This window comes from Paramisgurnus dabryanus, chromosome 23 (assembly GCF_030506205.2).
Source record: "Paramisgurnus dabryanus chromosome 23, PD_genome_1.1, whole genome shotgun sequence".
Classification (NCBI taxonomy): domain Eukaryota; kingdom Metazoa; phylum Chordata; class Actinopteri; order Cypriniformes; family Cobitidae; genus Paramisgurnus; species Paramisgurnus dabryanus.
Genome location: NC_133359.1, coordinates 22,217,058 through 22,236,800, shown reverse-complemented (window position 1 = coordinate 22,236,800; position 19,743 = coordinate 22,217,058). Strand labels below are relative to the sequence as shown.

The window sequence follows — 19,743 nt, the reverse complement described above, 5'->3', positions numbered from 1 at the left end:
GTGGCTAAAAACTGGTACTGCAGTCACACAACTGGTGGCCAATACACAACATAAACATCAGTTGAGGGCTGCAACTCCACTTTTTAAATGACAATATCCTGGCAAGACCACTGTTGTCAGTGATATATGTGAAATGAAAATGATTTCTTAATGTCTAGTGACATATCAGGCCCATTTTATAATTAATTGATATACATTTCTTACATACTGTTCCTTTAAGAGATCAGATTCAGAATGATTATCAAAACATACACAAAGTTTAAAATTAGTAAAGACATTTTTTGCTTCCATTTTTTTTATAAATTATAAATTACTGGGTAAATTGGGTAAGTTATCCATCTAGTGTATAATCTCCTCACTATCTGCTAGCTGCCTGTCCCCTGAACACTGTAAAAAAAATGCGGTGTCTGCAGACAGCCCAGGCTCCACAAACTGCAACAAAAAGAAAGTGGTCAAACCTACAACCACGAAACATAACAAAGTGCTCCAACCGATAAACGACAAGAAGGACATCAACCAGATTCACTTAGAGTGCCTTTAACATAAAAATCAGGAAAAAGTTTCTGTTCATGCAAATGTTTTCTCTTAATTGATGAGATAACTCGGCAATGGCGGGGAAAGAGTTATGTTTATGCAAGACCGGAAAGCAGAAGAGCATAAAAATGGACAAAAGATGAATTATTACGATGGGTAACAGATGAATGTTGACTTATGAAAATAAACACCACAGTCTTAAATCATATTTTCATTGTGTCTTTGCTGCGTGTTGGTTTGGAACTACGCTCTGTATCAGCCACACTTGATTCTGAGGAACTACTTTGTTTGGCGGAAGAGTAATATTTGTACTAATATAATTACAACTTATTTGTGTTTTATTTTATGAAATCCTGCTATGCATATGAAGTAACCGTTTTATAAAAGCAATAAGCCACGCAAAGCAGTGGGGTTACAGTGCATTTTATAACAGCTAAGGGGGTTTCAGGGCAATCCGCTTCGCGTCGTGCCTAACAACGCCCCTTAGCTGTTATAAAATGCACTGGTAACCCACTGCTTCTTGGGGCTTATTGCTTTATTTTGTTATTGATTCTTTGTGGAAGTTTACCGGAAGTTACGTTTGGTCCAAAAAAGCCGTTTGTTTATGTCGTTACGGTCTATAAACACACACACAGTTTCTCTTGATCCTTTTTTCAGTAGAGAAGTCGTGTGTGACTGCCGTGACCTGCAAAGCTTTTAGTAGCTTTATTTATTCAGCACCCAGCTGGAGGAGAATCTGATCTCTTCACACTGTTTACATTGTGCCCGAACACTGTGGTGTTCAGTTGAAATGCTCGAACGTTTTGAAGATTCAGCAGACGCACACAGACTCTGAAGACACAATGTTTGGTTTGTAGATGAGACACTTAAAATACAGTCACAAGCTCTTCCTCTCTATCTGTGTTCAAGCTGATAGAGTATCTACGCAAAATAATGTTACATCGTAAGCTACATTGTTGTCACATGACCGCACCGTTTTAGTGTGTTTATCCTTCCACAACAATCGTGTTATGGCATGGATTTGTATACCTCAATTTCTTTTTGTCGAGAAATGGATTTTTGACTGGGCGGGTGATAAATTTAGATATGCTGTATAGACTTGATCCCAAAAACAACCGGATAGCAAGCATTGCATGAATTTCACTCTAGTGTTATAATAATATAAAGTTTGTGTTACATACAGAAAGGTTGAGAAATGAGAAATCTGAGGACGGGGGCGATATGAGAAAGGATGGACAGATAAAATCGAATTTGATGGGTGAAGAATCTTCTCTCCATCATGCCTTATTTAATCTCATTTGGGTTTGGCCAGCTGTGTCCAGCGTATCCACACACATACACGCACACACACACACACACACACACACACACACACACACACACACACAGTGTCCCAGCTGAGATTTGGCGGCTCGGCACAAAACAGACCTGGATATAATAATGCTGGATTTAATCCTAACATGCAGATTTGTGTGTGTTTGTATGTGTGTGCACAGCTGGCAGCGGTGTTGAGGACACACACACACACACACACACACACACACACACACACACACACACACACACACACACACACACACACACACACACACAGTGTTGGTCTCCTGTCACAGTCCAGTCTTCAGGCCAGTTTGTTAACTCATCTCACCGTCAGCCCGGACGCCTTGTGCTCACCAGTAAATGAAAATAAATGGAGGCAGTCAGGATAATCACTCATATGGAAATTCAATAGACTTTGACCAGAGCTTTCCTTGAGCGCTCTGAACTTGTTCATCTCCCAGCAAGGGCAAGAAGCCCCACACAACGCACGCATCGAACCCGATGGTTTTATTTTAAAGACACAAAAGAGCATTGTGGTCTTAATTTACAGTACTGTGGTTCTGTGCAGTAGGTATCATGAATGATGTCTGTTCACGTATGCATATAATAGAGTCTGTTAGTGCACTAATGCATATAATGTGCTAGCATTGCTGTTGTGAAAAATGTTTGTGAGTTGCCATCACGTTTATATTTATGTGTTTGCCAGATGTTTTATCCAAAGTGCCTTACAGTTTATTCAAGCTATAAGTTTTGTTAGCATGTGTGTTCCCTGGCATCTAACCTACTGTATGACCTTTGCCTGTGACAGTTAATCTCTCTCTCTCTTTATTTGTCTGTTTATCTATCGGTGTCTGTCTGTCTATCTATATATCTGTCTGTCTGTTTATCAGTTTGTCTGTCTTTCTGTCTGTCTATTTGTCTCTGTCAATCCGTCTATCTGTCTAGACATTTACTTACGTCTGTCTTTCTATCCAACTCTCTGACTATCTGTCTGTCTATTCATCTGCCTGTCTATCTGACCGCTGTTTATCTATCCATCTCTCTGTATGTCCGTTCATTTGTCCTCCGAAAATTTCTGTCTGTCTGACCATCTGTCTGTTTGTCTATCTATCTGTGTATTTGTATGTCTGTTTGTCTGTCCATCTGCATATCTATATTTCTGTCTGTCCATCCATCTGTTAATCTATCTGTCTGGATATTTATCTGTCCATCTGTCTGTTTATCTCTCTGATAACCTGTCTATCTGACCATCTTTCTGTCCGCTGTCTATCTATCCATCTTTCTGTATGTCCGTCCATTTGTCTTTCTTTCTTTCCATCCTTCCATCTGTCTGATCATCTGCCTATCTGTCTGTCCACCCATCTGTTAATCTATTTGTCTGTCTATCTGTCTGGATATTTATCTGTCCGTCTGTCTGTATATCTCTTTAAAGACCTGTCTGTCCGCTGTCTATCTTTTGTTTATTTATCTGTTTGTCTGTCTAGATATTTATTTGTCTATCCGCTGTCTATCTATCCATCTTTCTTTATGTCCGTCTATCGGTCTGTCTTTCGTCTGTATGACCTCCTATCTGTCTGTTTGTCTGTCCATCCATCTGCTTATCTATATGTCTATCTATCCATCTTTCAGTATGTCCATCCATCTGTCTGTCTTTTCGTCTCTCTGACTGCCTGTCTATCATCCATCTTTCTGCATGTCGTCCATTTGTCTTTCTTTTTCTGTGTCTATCTGTCTGTCCGCTGTCTATCTTTTGTCTATCTGTCTGTCTAGATATTTATTTATTTGTCTGTCCGCTGTCTATTTATTCATGTTTCTGTATGTCCGTCCATCTGTCTGTCTTTCAGTCTGTCTGTCTATCCGTCTATTTGTCTGTTTGTCCGTTTGCCTATCTATCTATCTGTCTGTATGTCTATCTATAAATCTTTCTGTGTGTCCATTCATCTGTCTGTCTAACCGCCTGTCTATCTATCCATCTGTTTATCTGTCCATCCGTCTGCCTATCTATCTGTCTGTCTATCTATCCATCTTTCTGTGTTTCTGTCCATTTGTCCTTTTTCCGTCCCTTCGTCTATCTGACCATCTGTCTGTTTGTCTATCTATCCATCTATCTGTCTGTCCGTCCATCCCTCTGCCTATGTATCTATCTGTCTGTCTATCTATCCATCTTTCTGTATTTCTGTCCATTTGTCTTTTTTCCGTCCCTCCGGCTATCTGACCATCTGTCTGTTTGTCTATCTATCCATCTATCTGTCTGTCCATCTGTCCGTCTGCCTATGTATCTGTCTGTCTATCTATCCATCTTTCTGTATTTCTGTCCATTTGTCTTTTTTCCGTCCCTCCGTCTATCTGACCATCTGTCTGTTTGTCTATCTATCCATCTATCTGTCTGTCCGTCCGTCCGTCTGCCTATATATCTATCTGTCTGTCTGACTATCTATCCATCTTTCTGTATTTCTGTCCATTTGACTTTTTTCCGTCCCTCCGGCTATCTGACCATCTGTCTGTTTGTCTATCTTTCCATCTTTCTGTATGTCCGTCCATCTGTCTGTCTGAGCGCCTGTCTATCGATCGTCTATCTGTCTGTCTGTCCGTCTATCTAACTATCTATCTATCTATCTATCTATCTTACCGTCTGTCTGTCTGTCCGTCCCTCCGTCTGCCTATCTATCTGTCTGTCTATCTATCCATCTTTCAGTGTGTCCGTCTATCTGTCTGTCTGACCACCTGTCTATCTATCTGTCTATCCGTCTGTTGATCTATTTGTCTGTCTATCTGTCTGGATATTTATCTGTTTGTCTATCTATCTCTCGGATTACCTGTCTGTCTTTCTATCTGTCTCTCCATCTATATATCTGTCTGTTTTTCCTCTATCTGTCGATCTATCTGTCTGTTTGTTTGTACGTCTGTCTATCTGTCCACTGTCTGTCTACCTTTCCGCTGTTTATCTGTCTATCAATCTGTCTGTCCATCATGTCAATCTGTCTGTCTGTCTGTTTATCCATCTATCTATCTTTCTGTCTATCTATTTGTCTGTCAATCTGTCTAGATATTTATCTGTCCATCATCTATCTGTCTGCTTGTCTATCTGTCTTTATTGGTCTTTCTATCTATCTATCTTTTTAATTTTACATCCCCCCAAAAACATTTGCGCTCATTTGCAATTTTTTGAGTTCTCACAACAAATTATATGAAAGAACGCATAATGTTCCAAAAAGCAAAATCTTTGCTAGGTTTTAAATGAGATATTTCAGTATGTGTTGTGTTTTTCCATATGAGTGAACCTGACTTTATCTTATGATCTCCAATAGCTCAGGTAACAGACATGTGTGGTCTTGCCTGGAATCTAAGAGCTGACGACATCTAACAAGGCCATTTTCCTAGAGTGCCTGTTTCATCATTCGGCTCTGAAACTGAAGTTGTTGCATTCCTTTATCTGACTGCAGAGAAAACGGGATTATCTCTCTCAGGCAATGATAAACCTACGGTAATGAGTCGTCTATTCTAACTCGCGTCTCTCTCCCGGAGCTAAACCCTTCTGTTCTAAAAATTTAACACTCCTGGCACTCCAGTTGGATTTCTCCAGATGTTTTTGCTTCATTAGAGAATAGCTAGCTTCGTTATTATTTATCAGATTCAAGATCGTTTTTTCTCTCTGCTAATTCTGTTGGTAAATTTTAAGTTGTTTTTTGTATTTAATATTTACAGTTTTCAGTGCTAATGCATTTCGTTGCAGCGTTAACTTTAGGATTACCAACAGGATTAACCAGGCATGCGATTGGATGAAAGAGCCGTCATGCAGGGATGAGATTTTCACTTGATGACCCGTAACCACACATCTTGGGGAATTCGTATGACAGTACAGGTTTTTCGCAAGCAATTTCCATGCATAAGCCAATTGATCTTTGAAGTCAAGGACTTTGCAATTGGAGCGAGATGAGCTGGAATTCGGTCACCCTAATCAGAGTTTAAAGACCTCTTTCTCTCGAAGAAGTGAGATGTTTCCCTGTGCATGTTTTAATAAAAAGGTTTTTGTCTTTCATCATGCTTAAACTAGAGAATGCGGAGGCTTGTTGAAGCCTTTAATTCTTTTATCCCACCAAGAAACTTGTGCCGAATTGCCCCAGATATCTGCTGTTAGTTTGTAAGGCTTGTGTGCACTTCAGTACAGGGGGGTATGTTGTGTCCTGCATTAACATTTTTGGGAATTGAAAACGGAGCCAGTTGATGAAACTCAAAGATGATATAGCCTGATTATTTGTATTTACTTCGTTTTTTTTTTTGTCTTTTTATTGTCTATAATGTGCTCTAGAGTGGTTGTTAGATTACCATGTGGTTGCTAGGATGTTCTGAGAGATTGTTAGAGCATTCACGTATGGTTGCTAGGGTGTTTGAGATGGTGCCTAGGAGGTTGCTATGGTGTTCTGAATGATTGCCAGGGCTTTGCTGTATGGTGGCTAGGGTCTTTTGGATAGTTGCAAGGGCGTTGCCGTATGGTTGATAAGGTGTTCTGGATGGTTGCTAGGGCATTGTGGTATAGTTGTTAAGGTGTTTGAGGTGTTTGCTAGGGCATTGTCATATAGTTGTTAAGATGTTTGAGGTGGTTGCTAGGGCATTGCTGCGTGGTTGCCATACAGCATTGCGATATGGTTAATAAGGTGGTCTGGGTGGTTGCTAGGGCATTGCTGTGTGGATGCATTAGTGTTCTAGATGGTTGCTAGGGCATTGCGGTATGGTTGATAACAGAGATGGGACGATAAATGCTGATATACACTAATAATAATACATGGCGATCCATGTTGAGTTTCTGCATGAGAGCGCCCTTTGGCTTTTGGATGTAGCGGCATTTCACCGTAATTCATTGAGAAGCGTAGCAAGCATCATTGGCCGATTTATCGGTCCATCCCTAGTGTTTGTGGTGGTTGCTAGGGCATTGCTGTATGGTTGCTAATGTGTTCTGGGTGGTTGCTATGGCATTACCATATGGCTGTTAAGATGTTTGCTGTGATGTTTGCTATGGCATTGCTCTGTATGGTTGCTAAAGTGTTGTGGTTGGTTGCCATGTCAAAAGCACCTGGTTGCCAGGGTGTTCAAGGTGGATGATATGTTGTTGCTGGGGTATTCTGAGCTGTGTTTTGCTAGTGTGGGTGGTTGCTACGGCATTGCTGTTTTACTTAGCATTTGTAGTAAAATCACAGTCACCAAATTTACAATTGTTTCACTACAGCTCAACACATTTTAACATGATATTTATACTGAAAATATGGTAATAAAATGGTAATCGAAAATGGTGTAATTAACCCCATGGTTAATTTTCCATAGTATTATTTTTTGCTATTATGGAAGTTAATGGGGTCCACGAACGTTTGGTTACAAACATTTCTCAAAATATCTTCCTTCGGGTTTGTAAGAGTGAGTAAATGATGATTTAAGTGTGCTAATAGGATAATAGGGTTACTATTTCAGTTATTTTAGCTACACGTTCCCTAAACAGTGTAGAAGTTTAGTAGTTTTGCAAATAGTTACACACCACTTATTATCCTCACTCTAATACCGCTTAACCATGTAATTCAACAACACAGAAAATAAACATCCAAATGCTGCATTTTGTCATTTGCGTTGATTGAGACAAGCATCTTTTCTAGCCAATCTTCCCCGAGCTTCACCCTGCACTGGCTGTTATACAATCTGAGGATTAATGGAGTCAGTCCAGTGTTTCTTGACCTCTGTCCTGTGTTACCAACACATGTCATGATAATTGCATTAGTGAAGATATATGTGTCATTCTTAAGCGAAGTCTCTGGCACTGATCTATACGTCCACGTCCCATTTCTTTGTGTCCGTGAACTCACTATTGAGTTAAAGTCGCTGAAATGTCCTTTCAGGTCCAGCACTGTCAGTAAATGCTGTAATTTGTCTTCTTATTAGAGGTTAAATATTATATGATTCTATTCAGGCACCTGCAGGCAGAGATACAGGGATGTTCTTTGCTCGGGAATATCGGAATAAAGTAATGCATCTCACTTTAAAATCTGATCACTTGGAGGTTGCTTAATGGTTCAGAAATGTAGTGATTGTATTTTCAGTCAGATTTCTTCTCAGAAGTTCCTTAGGAAATAAACAGAAGATCAAATTATGAAAATATAAAGAGTTATCTAGTGCTACTGCAGAGGTTTACAGTACATAAGATGTACAATGAATGTGGAGTGCACATTTTGTTGTATTGTTAGAGAGTTACTGAGTCCGAGATCTCTTCTGAAGCTTATATGTAAGATTTACAGGCAGGAGACTAAAGGAGGACTCCCATTTGCCCTTTATTTAATGTCATTGCTGTCCTGGAGAATCTCATTGGTAATTTTTCTTTCCTAGACGATCAGTCGTACTTTAAGACAGACTAGCCCATCCCGAGAAAAAGTAAAAAAACAAACCATATCCCCAAAAGTGGTCACACAAACCCATTTAAGCCACCATTTCAAATTAAAAATAGTTGTTTAAGGGTATGAACTAAAAGGGCAGCTACATGGATTACGTTAAGAAATGGAATTTGTAATAAATGAGCTTCGTGATCGGCAAAGAGAGGGGAAAACTGATGAGGTTTGCCGATAGAAGGGCAGAGGTTTTTATGTAAATGAATGTGAGAGCTTAAAATTAACTCAGCCCTCAGGGTGAGACCGTTATCGCTGCGTCAATGAAACTCCAGGGAATAACAGGTTAACATCATAAAACTGGCGGCCGGGTCTAAGCTTTGTCAGAGTTTTTAGTTTAAGGAATCTCTTTGGGAAGGGACAAATGAGTCGGAAGATTGAGCATCACTTGTAGCGACCTTCAACTTTTTTAGCAACTATCCCGTCCATGTCAGAGCTATTTAAATAATCCTGAAAAAAAACAAGAATTATTTGGAAATTATAAAAGTAGGTTGGAACTAAACTAGACATGGCCCAGAATTTAAATGAATAGGCCTGACATGGACGGCTACAATAGTTGCTAAAAAAGTTGAAGGTTGCTACAAGTGATGCTCAATCTTCCGACTCTTTGGTCCTTTCCCCTGCTTTGATGGTTTTGTTGTGTTTGAGGTGAACTCTACAGGCCGTGACAATTCAAGATCAGAAATAAATTTACATGAACAAACATAATTTACCTGAATGTTCATCTTTGTTGACCATTTGTCTATTCCTTTTTTTACAGAAATGGCGTGCTGGTTATCGATGGTCTTGCTGGTGCTACATGTGGTGTCCGTTTTCTCAGAGGAGTCCATACTGGAGTTTTCCACAGATACGCCCATCAATAATGTGGTACAGGACCCCATCACCGGGCGTGTATACCTGGGGGCTATCAATGCCATTTACCAATTGGACTTTTCATTAAATCTTGAGGCTAGAACTGAAACCGGGCCCAAGAAGGACGCAAGGGGTTGCACGCCACCAGTATCTACCTGCCAGGACCTAAAAGACACAAATAATACTAATAAACTCTTGCTGGTTCATTCGCTTAACGGGTCGTTGATAGTTTGTGGAAGTTTGTACCGGGGAATCTGTACTCTGCTCAACCTTACCAATGTGAAAGAACAGATTTACTACAGTGACAGCAAAGGGGAACGAACTTACGCCGCCAGCACCGAGGATCACGTTTCCGTGGTGGGCGTCATGGCCAAGCTCAAAGAAGAAAGGTCTGCAAGACAGTTTGATGTCTTTTTGGTTGGGAAGGGCTATGGAAGCATGGACAGCTCTAAACTGATCAGCACCAGAATCGTGGAAAACTATCGCGAATGGGTCGTGTTCGAAAGCATCATCGAGTCATCCATGGTTCAGGCGGTACCCTTTGCCGCCAAGTACCTGCACGATTTCCGCTTCGCATTCAAAAGCGACGGTTTCGTTTATTTCCTCTTTTCACGCACTTTCGGCGGAGCGGACAACAAAAACTTTACCTTCGTTTCTCGCCTATGCGAGAATGACAATCACTATTATTCTTACACGGAACTTCAGCTCAACTGCGGCACAAGAAATCACTACAATAAAGTCCAGGCTGCTTACGTGACCGAGCCAGGGAAGGAGCTGGCCCACGTCATGTCCGAATCGGGAGAGTACGGGAATGTCCTGGCTTGGGATAAGGTCCTGTTTGTGGTGGCCAGTTCGGAGGAAGGGGGAGTAGAATCGGCTCTGTGTATGTACCCCCTTAAAAACATCAACCAGAAGCTGTTGGACATTGTTAGCGCTTGTTACACGGACAACGGCAAGATTGATGGCAAATTAGTGGTGGAGAGCCCTTACACAGCCAGCAAAGATGACCCATGTGTCAAGCACGACGTAAGTAGTGGCCATTGGTAATGTTGATAAATTACTCAGACGTCTGTTTCTAAAACTGACTAAAGATGTGTTTGACATTTTAAAACGTAAACCAGGCATAACAAACATCTGACACTGTCTGTAAAACCAGGCTGAAGTTTCATAATCGGCTAATAATAAGGTTTGGAGCATCAAAGTTAGTTTTCAATTACTTTGATTCGATGTTGACTAAAGAATCCGTTCCTTCCGACTCTTCAAACTTGCAGAAAGACATCGTAAACAGATTCAAGTGTGGAGCCGATTTTCTTCCGTCTCCATTGGCCAGTCGGCAGGAGTTTGCTTTGAAAGCCAATCCTGTCTTCATCAGGCAAAATTTGTTGACCGCGGTGGCCGTGGCGGTAGAGAATGATCACACTATTGCCTTTCTGGGCCACAGCGCTGGAGAAGTGATCAAGGTAAGATCAGTAGTACTAAATGTTTAACACTACAACCGCGTGTTTCTCGAACCCTCGTCGTGAGGTGCTATAACACTTAGCGCGAACATCTCACCATTTTGTCAGCATGTGGGAAGGTTTAAGTCATTAGTTGGAAGTCTTTCCCATGCAAAGAAAAGTAAAAACTAACTTTTCTTTAAAAATAGCCAAAATCTGACATTTCTGTAGGAGGGTGCAGAGACGACCAGCCATGTTTAGAACGTCCTTGTTAAAGAAATGTTGAAGATACGTGAATCACCAGAAATTTACCAATTAGTGAACCACCAAAACCAGCTTCCTGATGCTACACATCTGATTTAGCATTCACCTCACAATGCCAGAATTTAGACTTTGGCAGATAACGAAATTGGAGGCTGAACACAGCGAATATTTTGACAGAACGATGAAAGAGAAAAAGATATCACTGTCAGAAAACTCAGCACTACGCCAGACACAGCTAAACACGGCAGATGTATTAGAAATAATGAACTGCTCTTCACAACTTGAGACCAATTCTTAGGTCCTACAAATGCTTTGCTAGAGGTATTGTGGGATAGATCAAGCCCAGGTGTGTTTTTGTTTGTGTCATTACACATGGCTTAGTTATATCTGTAAATTATTTACATCTGTAAATGGAAAAGACGTGAAGTATAGCTTACAAGCCATTTAATTCACTTATGGTTTTCGATTACTTAGACTAGAGCTGAAGATCTTTGCCCGAACCCGACGGAACCCGTCGGGACCCGACGGGCTCGGGCGGGTTCGGGCTTCCTTTCTAACATTTTACACGGGCTCGGGGCGGGCTCGGGCTTGCGCTCCGGCTTTGTGAGGTAAATGAGCGTTCAAGTTCAATCAGTAGCGCAGGATCGCGCTGAATTCATTTACAGTGGATTGGATTTAATGATTTTCCTCATCAAAAACATGTAGCCTAATCTTGGTGAGTAGGTTTTTCAATGTATAACTAAATATGAATCGAGTCTTAAATACATAATTTAGACAGAGGATATAGACTAATGTTGGCAGTAATGGAGAGAAGTGCCGACGCAAATCCCGCGGAGCCTTTCTCTTAATTTCGTTATTGCCAAATACCCATCTTAATTCAGAATGTATTATCTTAATTTAATTCGTTAAGAAATAATAATTTTATTGGCATATTTATAGTGTATTGCATAAGCCTATTTAGAATGAGATGTTACAATGTTACAGATGACTTATTTTATTTCTTTGTTTCAACTTCCAAGTGGCGTGTAGATTATTAGTCATGAATAAATAATGTTAAAACCTGTGTAAATTTCTCATTCTTGACAAAAGCTGTGTGTGTGCGCACATTTAAATAATGTCGGGCTGTAAACGGGTTCGGGCTTTTAAATAGCTGTCAATCTAAATGTACGTTCGGGTTCGGGCTGCATTCTGTCGGGCTCCGGACATTTCGGGCCTAACTTTTAAGGCCCGATTACAGCTCTAACTTAGACATCTACTGATACCAATAGTTTTGTTTTTACTCCTTTTTTGAGCAGTTTGTCCCTGAAGCAAAAGAGCTAGAAAAGAAATTCATAATCAGATTTATTATCAGTAAAGCTCTGATTTAAGCTCTTTACTCAAGTTCCACCTGAGTAATATAATGATAAGTGTAAAAAAATGGTATTAAAGAGAATAGCGGAGTTCACACCACAACTATAACAATAAAGATACAATGAACGTTATCGGTGGGATCACTTTCTAAGCCATTTCTAATTAATGAACAATACCATTGACAGCCAATCAAATCTATTTGCGCGCTTTGAAATGACAGATGACACCGTGGGTCTCATTGCTGGAGTCCATAATATAAAATTACCTCCGGTATCCAGCTGTTGTGAAATTGACCACGTAATGCTTTTTATTCTACTACATTGACTACCCCAAAAGGTACGAAATAAGCATGCATGTTGAGGACATTTGCTGGTTATACCCAATGTGTAAATGCAACAAGAACAGCATATTTACAAATTCAGTGACATGTAAACAATTTCAAAAGTTTTTATTACAGGAAATATGCAGTATTAGTAATGCCATTGAAAGTAAGTGATTTGTGCGAGTACCGCACGCGTTAGCGTATTAACATAAAGTTATCATTATCGTCCGATGATGTGGATGCTAATATATTTATAGTTAACGTTATGTTATCGTTAACTTGTGAGTGGCCCTTAACAGGTTTTGGTAACAAGAATTACATGGGATACGATAACGACGACTAACCCTAAAGTCACATTAGATACCAGAGACAGAGCAACAGGCTACCATTCATTTTCAATGGGAGTGGCCGTTTGCCAGCGACAAATAGACAAGAAGGCTATTTTATGCAAATGCTGAGCGATGGGACAGAACGACTGCTGATCGGAGTGAAGGGGCAAGTCGGAGAAAATAATTCAAGATGGCGGAAAATGTGTATTTCTGTATATATCTGATCAGTTTGGCATTTTATCCCATATATTTTGTTATTTTTATCGAGAAATAAACACTTTTAAATTCAAAAATATCGTTGCCAAGCAACCAGGAGTAGACATGCCCAGAAACACCCATCAACTGAGTGCGTGTCGCTCAGTGTCGGTCACTTTTGTAGCTAATGTGACTCTAGGGTTAAGCTGCATACAGACTAGCAGCAACTAGCAGTAGCATAGCGACGCGATCTCATTGATTTCAATGGAAGATTGCAGACTTCCGGCGACACGAGCGGGACCGTTGCCGACTGGATGGGGCGTGTCAGTCATACAACAAAAGTTGAGAAACGTTTAACTTTATGCAAATTATGAGCAACTTTCGGGAGTGACTACCAATGAGAACGAATGTGAATGTATCTTTAATATGACTTCACCAGAGACGCACATCTGTATCAAAAATAAAACAGACAAGGGGCCTAAATGAAGGGATTGACGTTTGGTCATCTCATTACATCAGATTTACATTAGGCATTAAGCAGACGCTTTTATGGAGATTTAAAAGTGAGGAAGCAAAGCTTGAAGTTTTGTCATTGCATGCATCTTCTTTGTATAGAAAAAAATTATATAGCCTATATAATAATGCATAATGTACTATATATAATAATAATAGTGCTGGGCAAAGATAAATTGTGATTAATCGCATACAAAATAAAAGTGAATTTTGCCTATTATATGTGTCTGTACTGTGTGTAATTGCTATGTATATTTAAACCCCCACACATACATATATACATTTTAATTTTTTTTTATTTATATATCCATTTTATTGTTAATATATAATCTAGAAAATATAAAAATATAAATAAATGTACATGTAAATGTTTCTTAAATACATACATGAATGTGTGTTTGTATTCATATATACATAATAATTACAAACACAGCAGCACACACTCATATATTATGCAAAAAAAATTGCAATTTTATTTTGTATGCGATTAATTGCGATTGATCTTTGCCCAACACTATAATAATTTAGAAAATTATAATATAAATTATAATAAATCAACATTTATTATATACATTATAATTAGCCTAGAATTTGATTATAGCTTACATGGCTATTGCATACATGTGGCATTAGTTAATTTTAATTTATTATTTTATTTGTACATTTAGAAGAAATTTTGCTATCATGATTTGTTTGTGAAAACATCCGTACACACATTTCACACACAAATTCGTGTGTATGGATGCTTAGCTTAGTAAATGAGACCCATTGTGACCCAGGATATAATCTGCCCTGATCACCGGCTGTTCTTCAACAATCGTCTGATAGTCGGAAAAATTGCTTTTATCTGCCGATACCGATTATAGGCCGATATATGGGTGCATCCCTACTTATGATGCTATGTTTTTATGCAATTTTTAAACCAGGCAGCCCAAATTTTCATTTACTTTAGTTTTATGGAGAAAAGTAGCCAGATCATCCACATTTTCATTTTTTCACTTTGGAGAAAATAACTCAAGAGGGGTTTGAGCAGACACGAGGGTGGACATTTTCGTTTTTAAGTGATTTTTTTGTCTTGTTTATTTTTGAGTTTTGCCAGCAGAGTCAACTGTGTTTTTGTGGCCATTATGCGGCGCAATGGCCATTAGTTCAGGTTTGACATGTTGTCACTGGATTTGCGGCTCAGGTGCGAGGGTTTGTGTGGTCCGTAAAGATGACAGATGTGTGCTGTTCTTTTTTCGACTGTTTAATTGTACGTTTCTCCGTGTCTATTGTTCTCTGTTTACCCAGGTACATTTGTCAAGCCAACCGGAGCCATACAACCCCGGTCCGGGCTACAAAACCAGCGGCTACATAAATAAAAACCTTTTCTTTGACAAAAGCCAGACGCACTTGTACATTACCACAGAGAGAAAGGTACGAGGCTGAAGACATTCATCATAGACTATACACAGACACACAGGACTGTTGATTATCAATGCCTCAGTCGCAGGAAACACGAGATTGCAACCCATTTTTATGGGGTCAGTTCCTGTTGATGCTGAAATATACGTTTGTTTTTATTTTTGAAATGCAGCCTGAAGGATTTGCTGTGGTGTCTTGTTCAGGCCATAACCTTTATGTAATGTAATTCTGTAACTTTGAGAACAGAAGGATGAGTGAAACATATTTTTGGTGTTACAGATCACAAAGGTACCTGTGCAGGCCTGCCATCTGAAGGACGACTGCCAGTCTTGTGTGGCACAGAAAGATCCGTACTGTGGCTGGTGTGTCCTGGAGGGAAGGTATCAGGAATGTTTCTGGAATTTTGCACATTTAGGTGTAAATCTGGCATGCAAAAGGCCCCAATTCCCCATCTCCTCTCTGTAGGAGGAAAATAATTATTTTACATATTTCTGATACAGTCTGTTAAAACCCAGCAAAATACTTTTTTGTCATTGACTGTTTTCTACATAAAATCATCCTTTATACAGCAAGGAACGTTATGTGAAAATACAACTTTGATATCTTTAATATTGACTGAGTGAGGTCATGTAAAAGATTGAAATCAATGTAAAATTAAACTTTGATGCTCCCAATCATTACTACATTACGAGACTTTAGCCCAGATTTCACAGACGTCCATATTTAATTGAATTAGAAGTGTTCAACATACGATTGTGTATTGGTAGATGCACCAGGAGATCGGAGTGCGGCCGTGCGGAGGAAAAGAACGGCTGGCTGTGGAGTCCAAAGCAAGAGTGTGTGAAAATCGTCTCTTTCCACCCTCCAAATCTCAGCTGCTTGAAGTCCCAGCAGGTACCATCCGAGTGTCGGCGACACAATTACCAGAGTGGTATTTTTAAACCCGACTGCTCAGCGCTGATTGTGAGAAAAGCTGAGCTTGACTCCCACACAATGAGGCCATATTGGTGAACAGACGGCAGGAAGACAGTGGCCGCTGATGGCGTGTTTAGAATTCTGTTCTGAAGGTTGCGCTTTGCCGTTTAATGCAATAAAAGCTTTAGGATTACAGTGTATGTGAATATTAGACAATATTTTTTGAAGAAATAAAAGTTGTTGACTTGTAAACAGTCTTATAAAATGTTTTAATTATGCATAGACTGATTTTGTGTTGTTGCATTAGGAGCTCTGGCTTCGCAGTTATCGCACATGTTGCTACGAATCGGGCCTTATAGAGGTAGTTTGCGCACATAATTGAATGTGCTTGACTATTTAAGCAATTTTTCCCACATTAAATGACAAAAGTAAACTCCTCAAACTGTAGCTTAAGCCAAATGTAACTACTCATGTTTGTGCTGCCTTATAATTTTGAGTTATTTTAATTTTAAAATATTAGTTAACTTATATAACTTAGAAAAAAGTCATTCATTTATTTATTTATTTAAATAAAAATTTAGTTTTCTAATAATATACTATAGTAACCCTATTAAAACCGGACGTGTCATTGCCGACACATTCTACCAAGCTCCATTCATTTTATTTACTGTACTGTAACTCTTTAAGCATTTGCGCTATCATAAATATCAAATTGCTCCTGAAAGTAGACAAGCCAGCCAATCGCTGCTGTTTTTGTGAAGAGCGAAAGAAGCGGATTTAAAACATAGACTGTAAAAAATATAGACATAATGTCCTTGACGTCACCCATAGGTTTGTAAAGAGCTTTTTGGAAGCCAATAGTTGCCGCGTCTTGCGGCCGCCATCGCGTCACGTCACTCACAGATAATAGAAAATGGGTAAAGAGGCGGGACATGGGTGAAGGTGAGGTGGCTGGTTGCTGAAACCACGCCCGTCTAGCTCAACGTAGTGAAAGCAGTGGCAGTTCACCCGTCACTCAAGTGGCCACGCCCTTAATTATGCAGAACTTTAAGGCTTAATATCATTTAAATGGATGGGTTACAGAAAAATTCATCCCCTTACAGTTTTCCTGAAGGGTAAAATTAGCTATATAGACCAAAAACACTTTTTGTACCAGGCTGTATAGACGGTTTCAGCAGTAACAACATAAACAAGTGGCTGTCGTGGTCCACACGTAAATTCCGGTAAACTCCGCCAAGAATATATAACAACAAAGTTCTTTAAACATAGTTTATTTATATAACAAGCAAAAAACCAACACATAGATTACCTAGGAAACCAAAACATTTGTTATTTTCGACGAGGCATTTGTTCAAGAGATCAGTTTAGCTAGTCAGACCATTAAAAAAAAACGAAACCGGAAGTAAAGTTCGGATCCAGACGTGTATCGCGTCAGCGCACGTGTGTCCGATGAAACCGCGGATACATATTATTTCCTGCTGTAAAGTTGGGCATTTTAACATGGAGGTCTATGGGGATTGACCCTCTTTTAGAGCCAGCTTCTAGTGGCATGTTGATGAATTGCAGTTTAAGTCACTTCCGTATTGGCTTCTCGGTCATAATTTGAGAGTAAAAAAATGTGTGAAAACTACTTATTTTTGCTTCAGGATCTTTAAAGTGTTAAATAAAGCTAAAAAATACAGTTTCAAAAATAATTGATTTAATTTAGAGGGACACACCACTTTTTTGAAAATATGCTAATTGTTCAGCTCCCCTTAAGAGACTGTTTACACTTGGCATTAACATGCGTTTTCGTCGATCGGATCACAAGTGGACGACGTTAATGCCAGGTTTAAACGGTGTTCAAAACGTTTTGAACGCATCCACTTTCAACCACTTTCAACCACATTTAGAGGTGGTCGAAACCCCTTAGATCGGATTGCTTTGGTATTGTAAACACACATTTGGTTGAATGTGTTCGAACAGCCACACGCGACCGCCTTCTCTCCGCCCATTTATCTAATCTGAGGTACTGAACACAATCTTTTACGTCTTTTCAGACTTCTGCCACGAACATACAGTGAAAAGCGCTATTTTTAGCTCTTCATTGATAAAACTAAAGCGGCTGATCTCCGTAGTTTCATTTTGCAAGCGTGTGAAAGTTGCGCGATCCTATTTCATCAATTGCGCTAAAAATTCAGAGAAAGCTCCAACATATAAACGTACAAAACTCTGTGCATCATGTTTTCTTGCTAAACAAGCAGTTGACTCTGACATAATATTAGTTTGCGTCCATATAAACTCATAATTACTCCCGCTCGCGTTTGAATGACAGCAGAGAGACTCGCCCACCGTCTCACAGACCACCCCCTCACAGTATTCAGGACAGAAGCGGTCGAAAGTGGACAAAAGAGACGGATTTAAATACCAGGTGTAAATGTGATGTGTCTCTCTCGTCCACTTGTGATCCGATCGACAAAAACACATCTTAATACCAAGTGTAAACAGCCCCTAAGTGAGTCAGATTCAATGGATTATACTAAACTATGCTAAAAGTGGTACCGCCAGACCCGGAGATCGGCTGAATGGATTCCAAAACAGTAAAAATCAAATGTTTAACTCTAGGGGAGCTGGAAAATGAGCCTGTTTTCAAAAAAAAGTGGAGTGTCCCTTTAATGTTTGCCTTGTTTTATGTCAGTTTAAAGTGTATAAAATCTCTCTTTCTCTAAGGTGGATATAAACGTCCGTGGGCTTCCCGTCCTCAGAGACTCAGACCGTATCCAGTGCACTTTCGGCTCTTATCAAAGCACCGGCAAAATGGTGGATGGCAGGGTCAGTTGCCGCTTGCCTGAACCGCAGCGTATACCTCCCACACCTGTGAATCAAGGTACGAGACGTCCGGTCTGGCAATTTAGACATTGCCTTATCATATTCCACCATGAGGTTTATATTCTACACTGTCTGCAGCGTTTCTTTTTTTTTTCTTTTACAGAAGTGCACTCATAATGTTGATGTCTTGTCCTAATTTAGTTTCTCATTACCATTTGCTACTCGTTCTCTCACCCTTAGAATGTGTTTGCCACTGTAACTAATAATAATTAGAGGTGCACTCATGCTAATTTATTCCTCATTAAAAATCATTTTGCACTTCTGAAACTCTAAGTACTTTTAAAATTTTTCTGAAAATAATATACCTTCTCTATCTAGTCATATCAGTAGGCGTAGTCATTGCTAGACTTCATGATGCTGGATAATCTTTAGTGGTCTAATAAATTTGTTAAGCACTTTGTATGAATTTTACCATAGTTCACGAGTACACAATGACCTAATGTTGTTTGTTTTGTCTTGCTAGATTTCGTGGTGGTCACAGTGAAGATCTCCGTGAACACCAGCGTGCAGGTGGCGTCCAGCGAGTATAAATTCTACAACTGCGCAGCGACCGTTCGGAAAGCAGAAAATACGCCGTACGTTAGCTCTCTCACTTCTATTGTCAGCGAGTGTGTGTCCCTGCGTTGTGCTGACACCAGTATGTGTATAATGAATACGAGTATCTGTAACGATGAGACATTGGTTTACTCATAAATTGTAATGCATCAGTGAAACTGGAATTGAATTTGCTTCTATAGAGACTTGCTTACATTCCCCCCCTTTTTTTTTCAGAGAGCAGGAAATTGCTTTGGTTTCTCATCCATTCATCACACATGAAAGTCAATCCCTCATCTTTTTTCTCTGCGTCTTGTGTTTTTTAAGCGCTGGGGGACATTTCTGATGAATGGGTATTATTTGAAGTGCACTGGGACTGTATGCTTTTGCTCTGAACATTAGCACGCTGATGAAAAATTTAACTAGGAGAACTTGAAAACCTCTCTCGTCCGCCGTGTTTCTCTGTTTAAATCGACCTGCTCGTC

General features: G+C 39.7%; 1 protein-coding gene across 4 annotated transcripts in view; it reads left to right on the top strand.

The window, feature by feature from the left end:
* plxnb2b (plexin b2b) overlaps positions 1–19,743 on the top strand; it is a 267,094-nt gene that overhangs the window by 192,170 nt on the left and 55,181 nt on the right. For 2 of the 4 annotated variants that reach the window (XM_073813241.1, XM_065291414.2), the window contains 7 exons: positions 9,037–10,154; positions 10,400–10,588; positions 14,828–14,953; positions 15,221–15,321; positions 15,709–15,835; positions 18,566–18,722; positions 19,188–19,299. In XM_073813241.1, coding sequence (XP_073669342.1) covers positions 9,039–10,154; positions 10,400–10,588; positions 14,828–14,953; positions 15,221–15,321; positions 15,709–15,835; positions 18,566–18,722; positions 19,188–19,299 — 1,928 coding nt within the window. In that variant the 5' untranslated portion in view covers positions 9,037–9,038. Of the gene's footprint in view, positions 1–5,195; positions 5,339–5,511; positions 5,845–9,036; positions 10,155–10,399; positions 10,589–14,827; positions 14,954–15,220; positions 15,322–15,708; positions 15,836–18,565; positions 18,723–19,187; positions 19,300–19,743 lie in introns of those variants that run through there. The other 2 variants (XM_065291416.2, XM_065291417.2) reach the window with 2 other exon arrangements.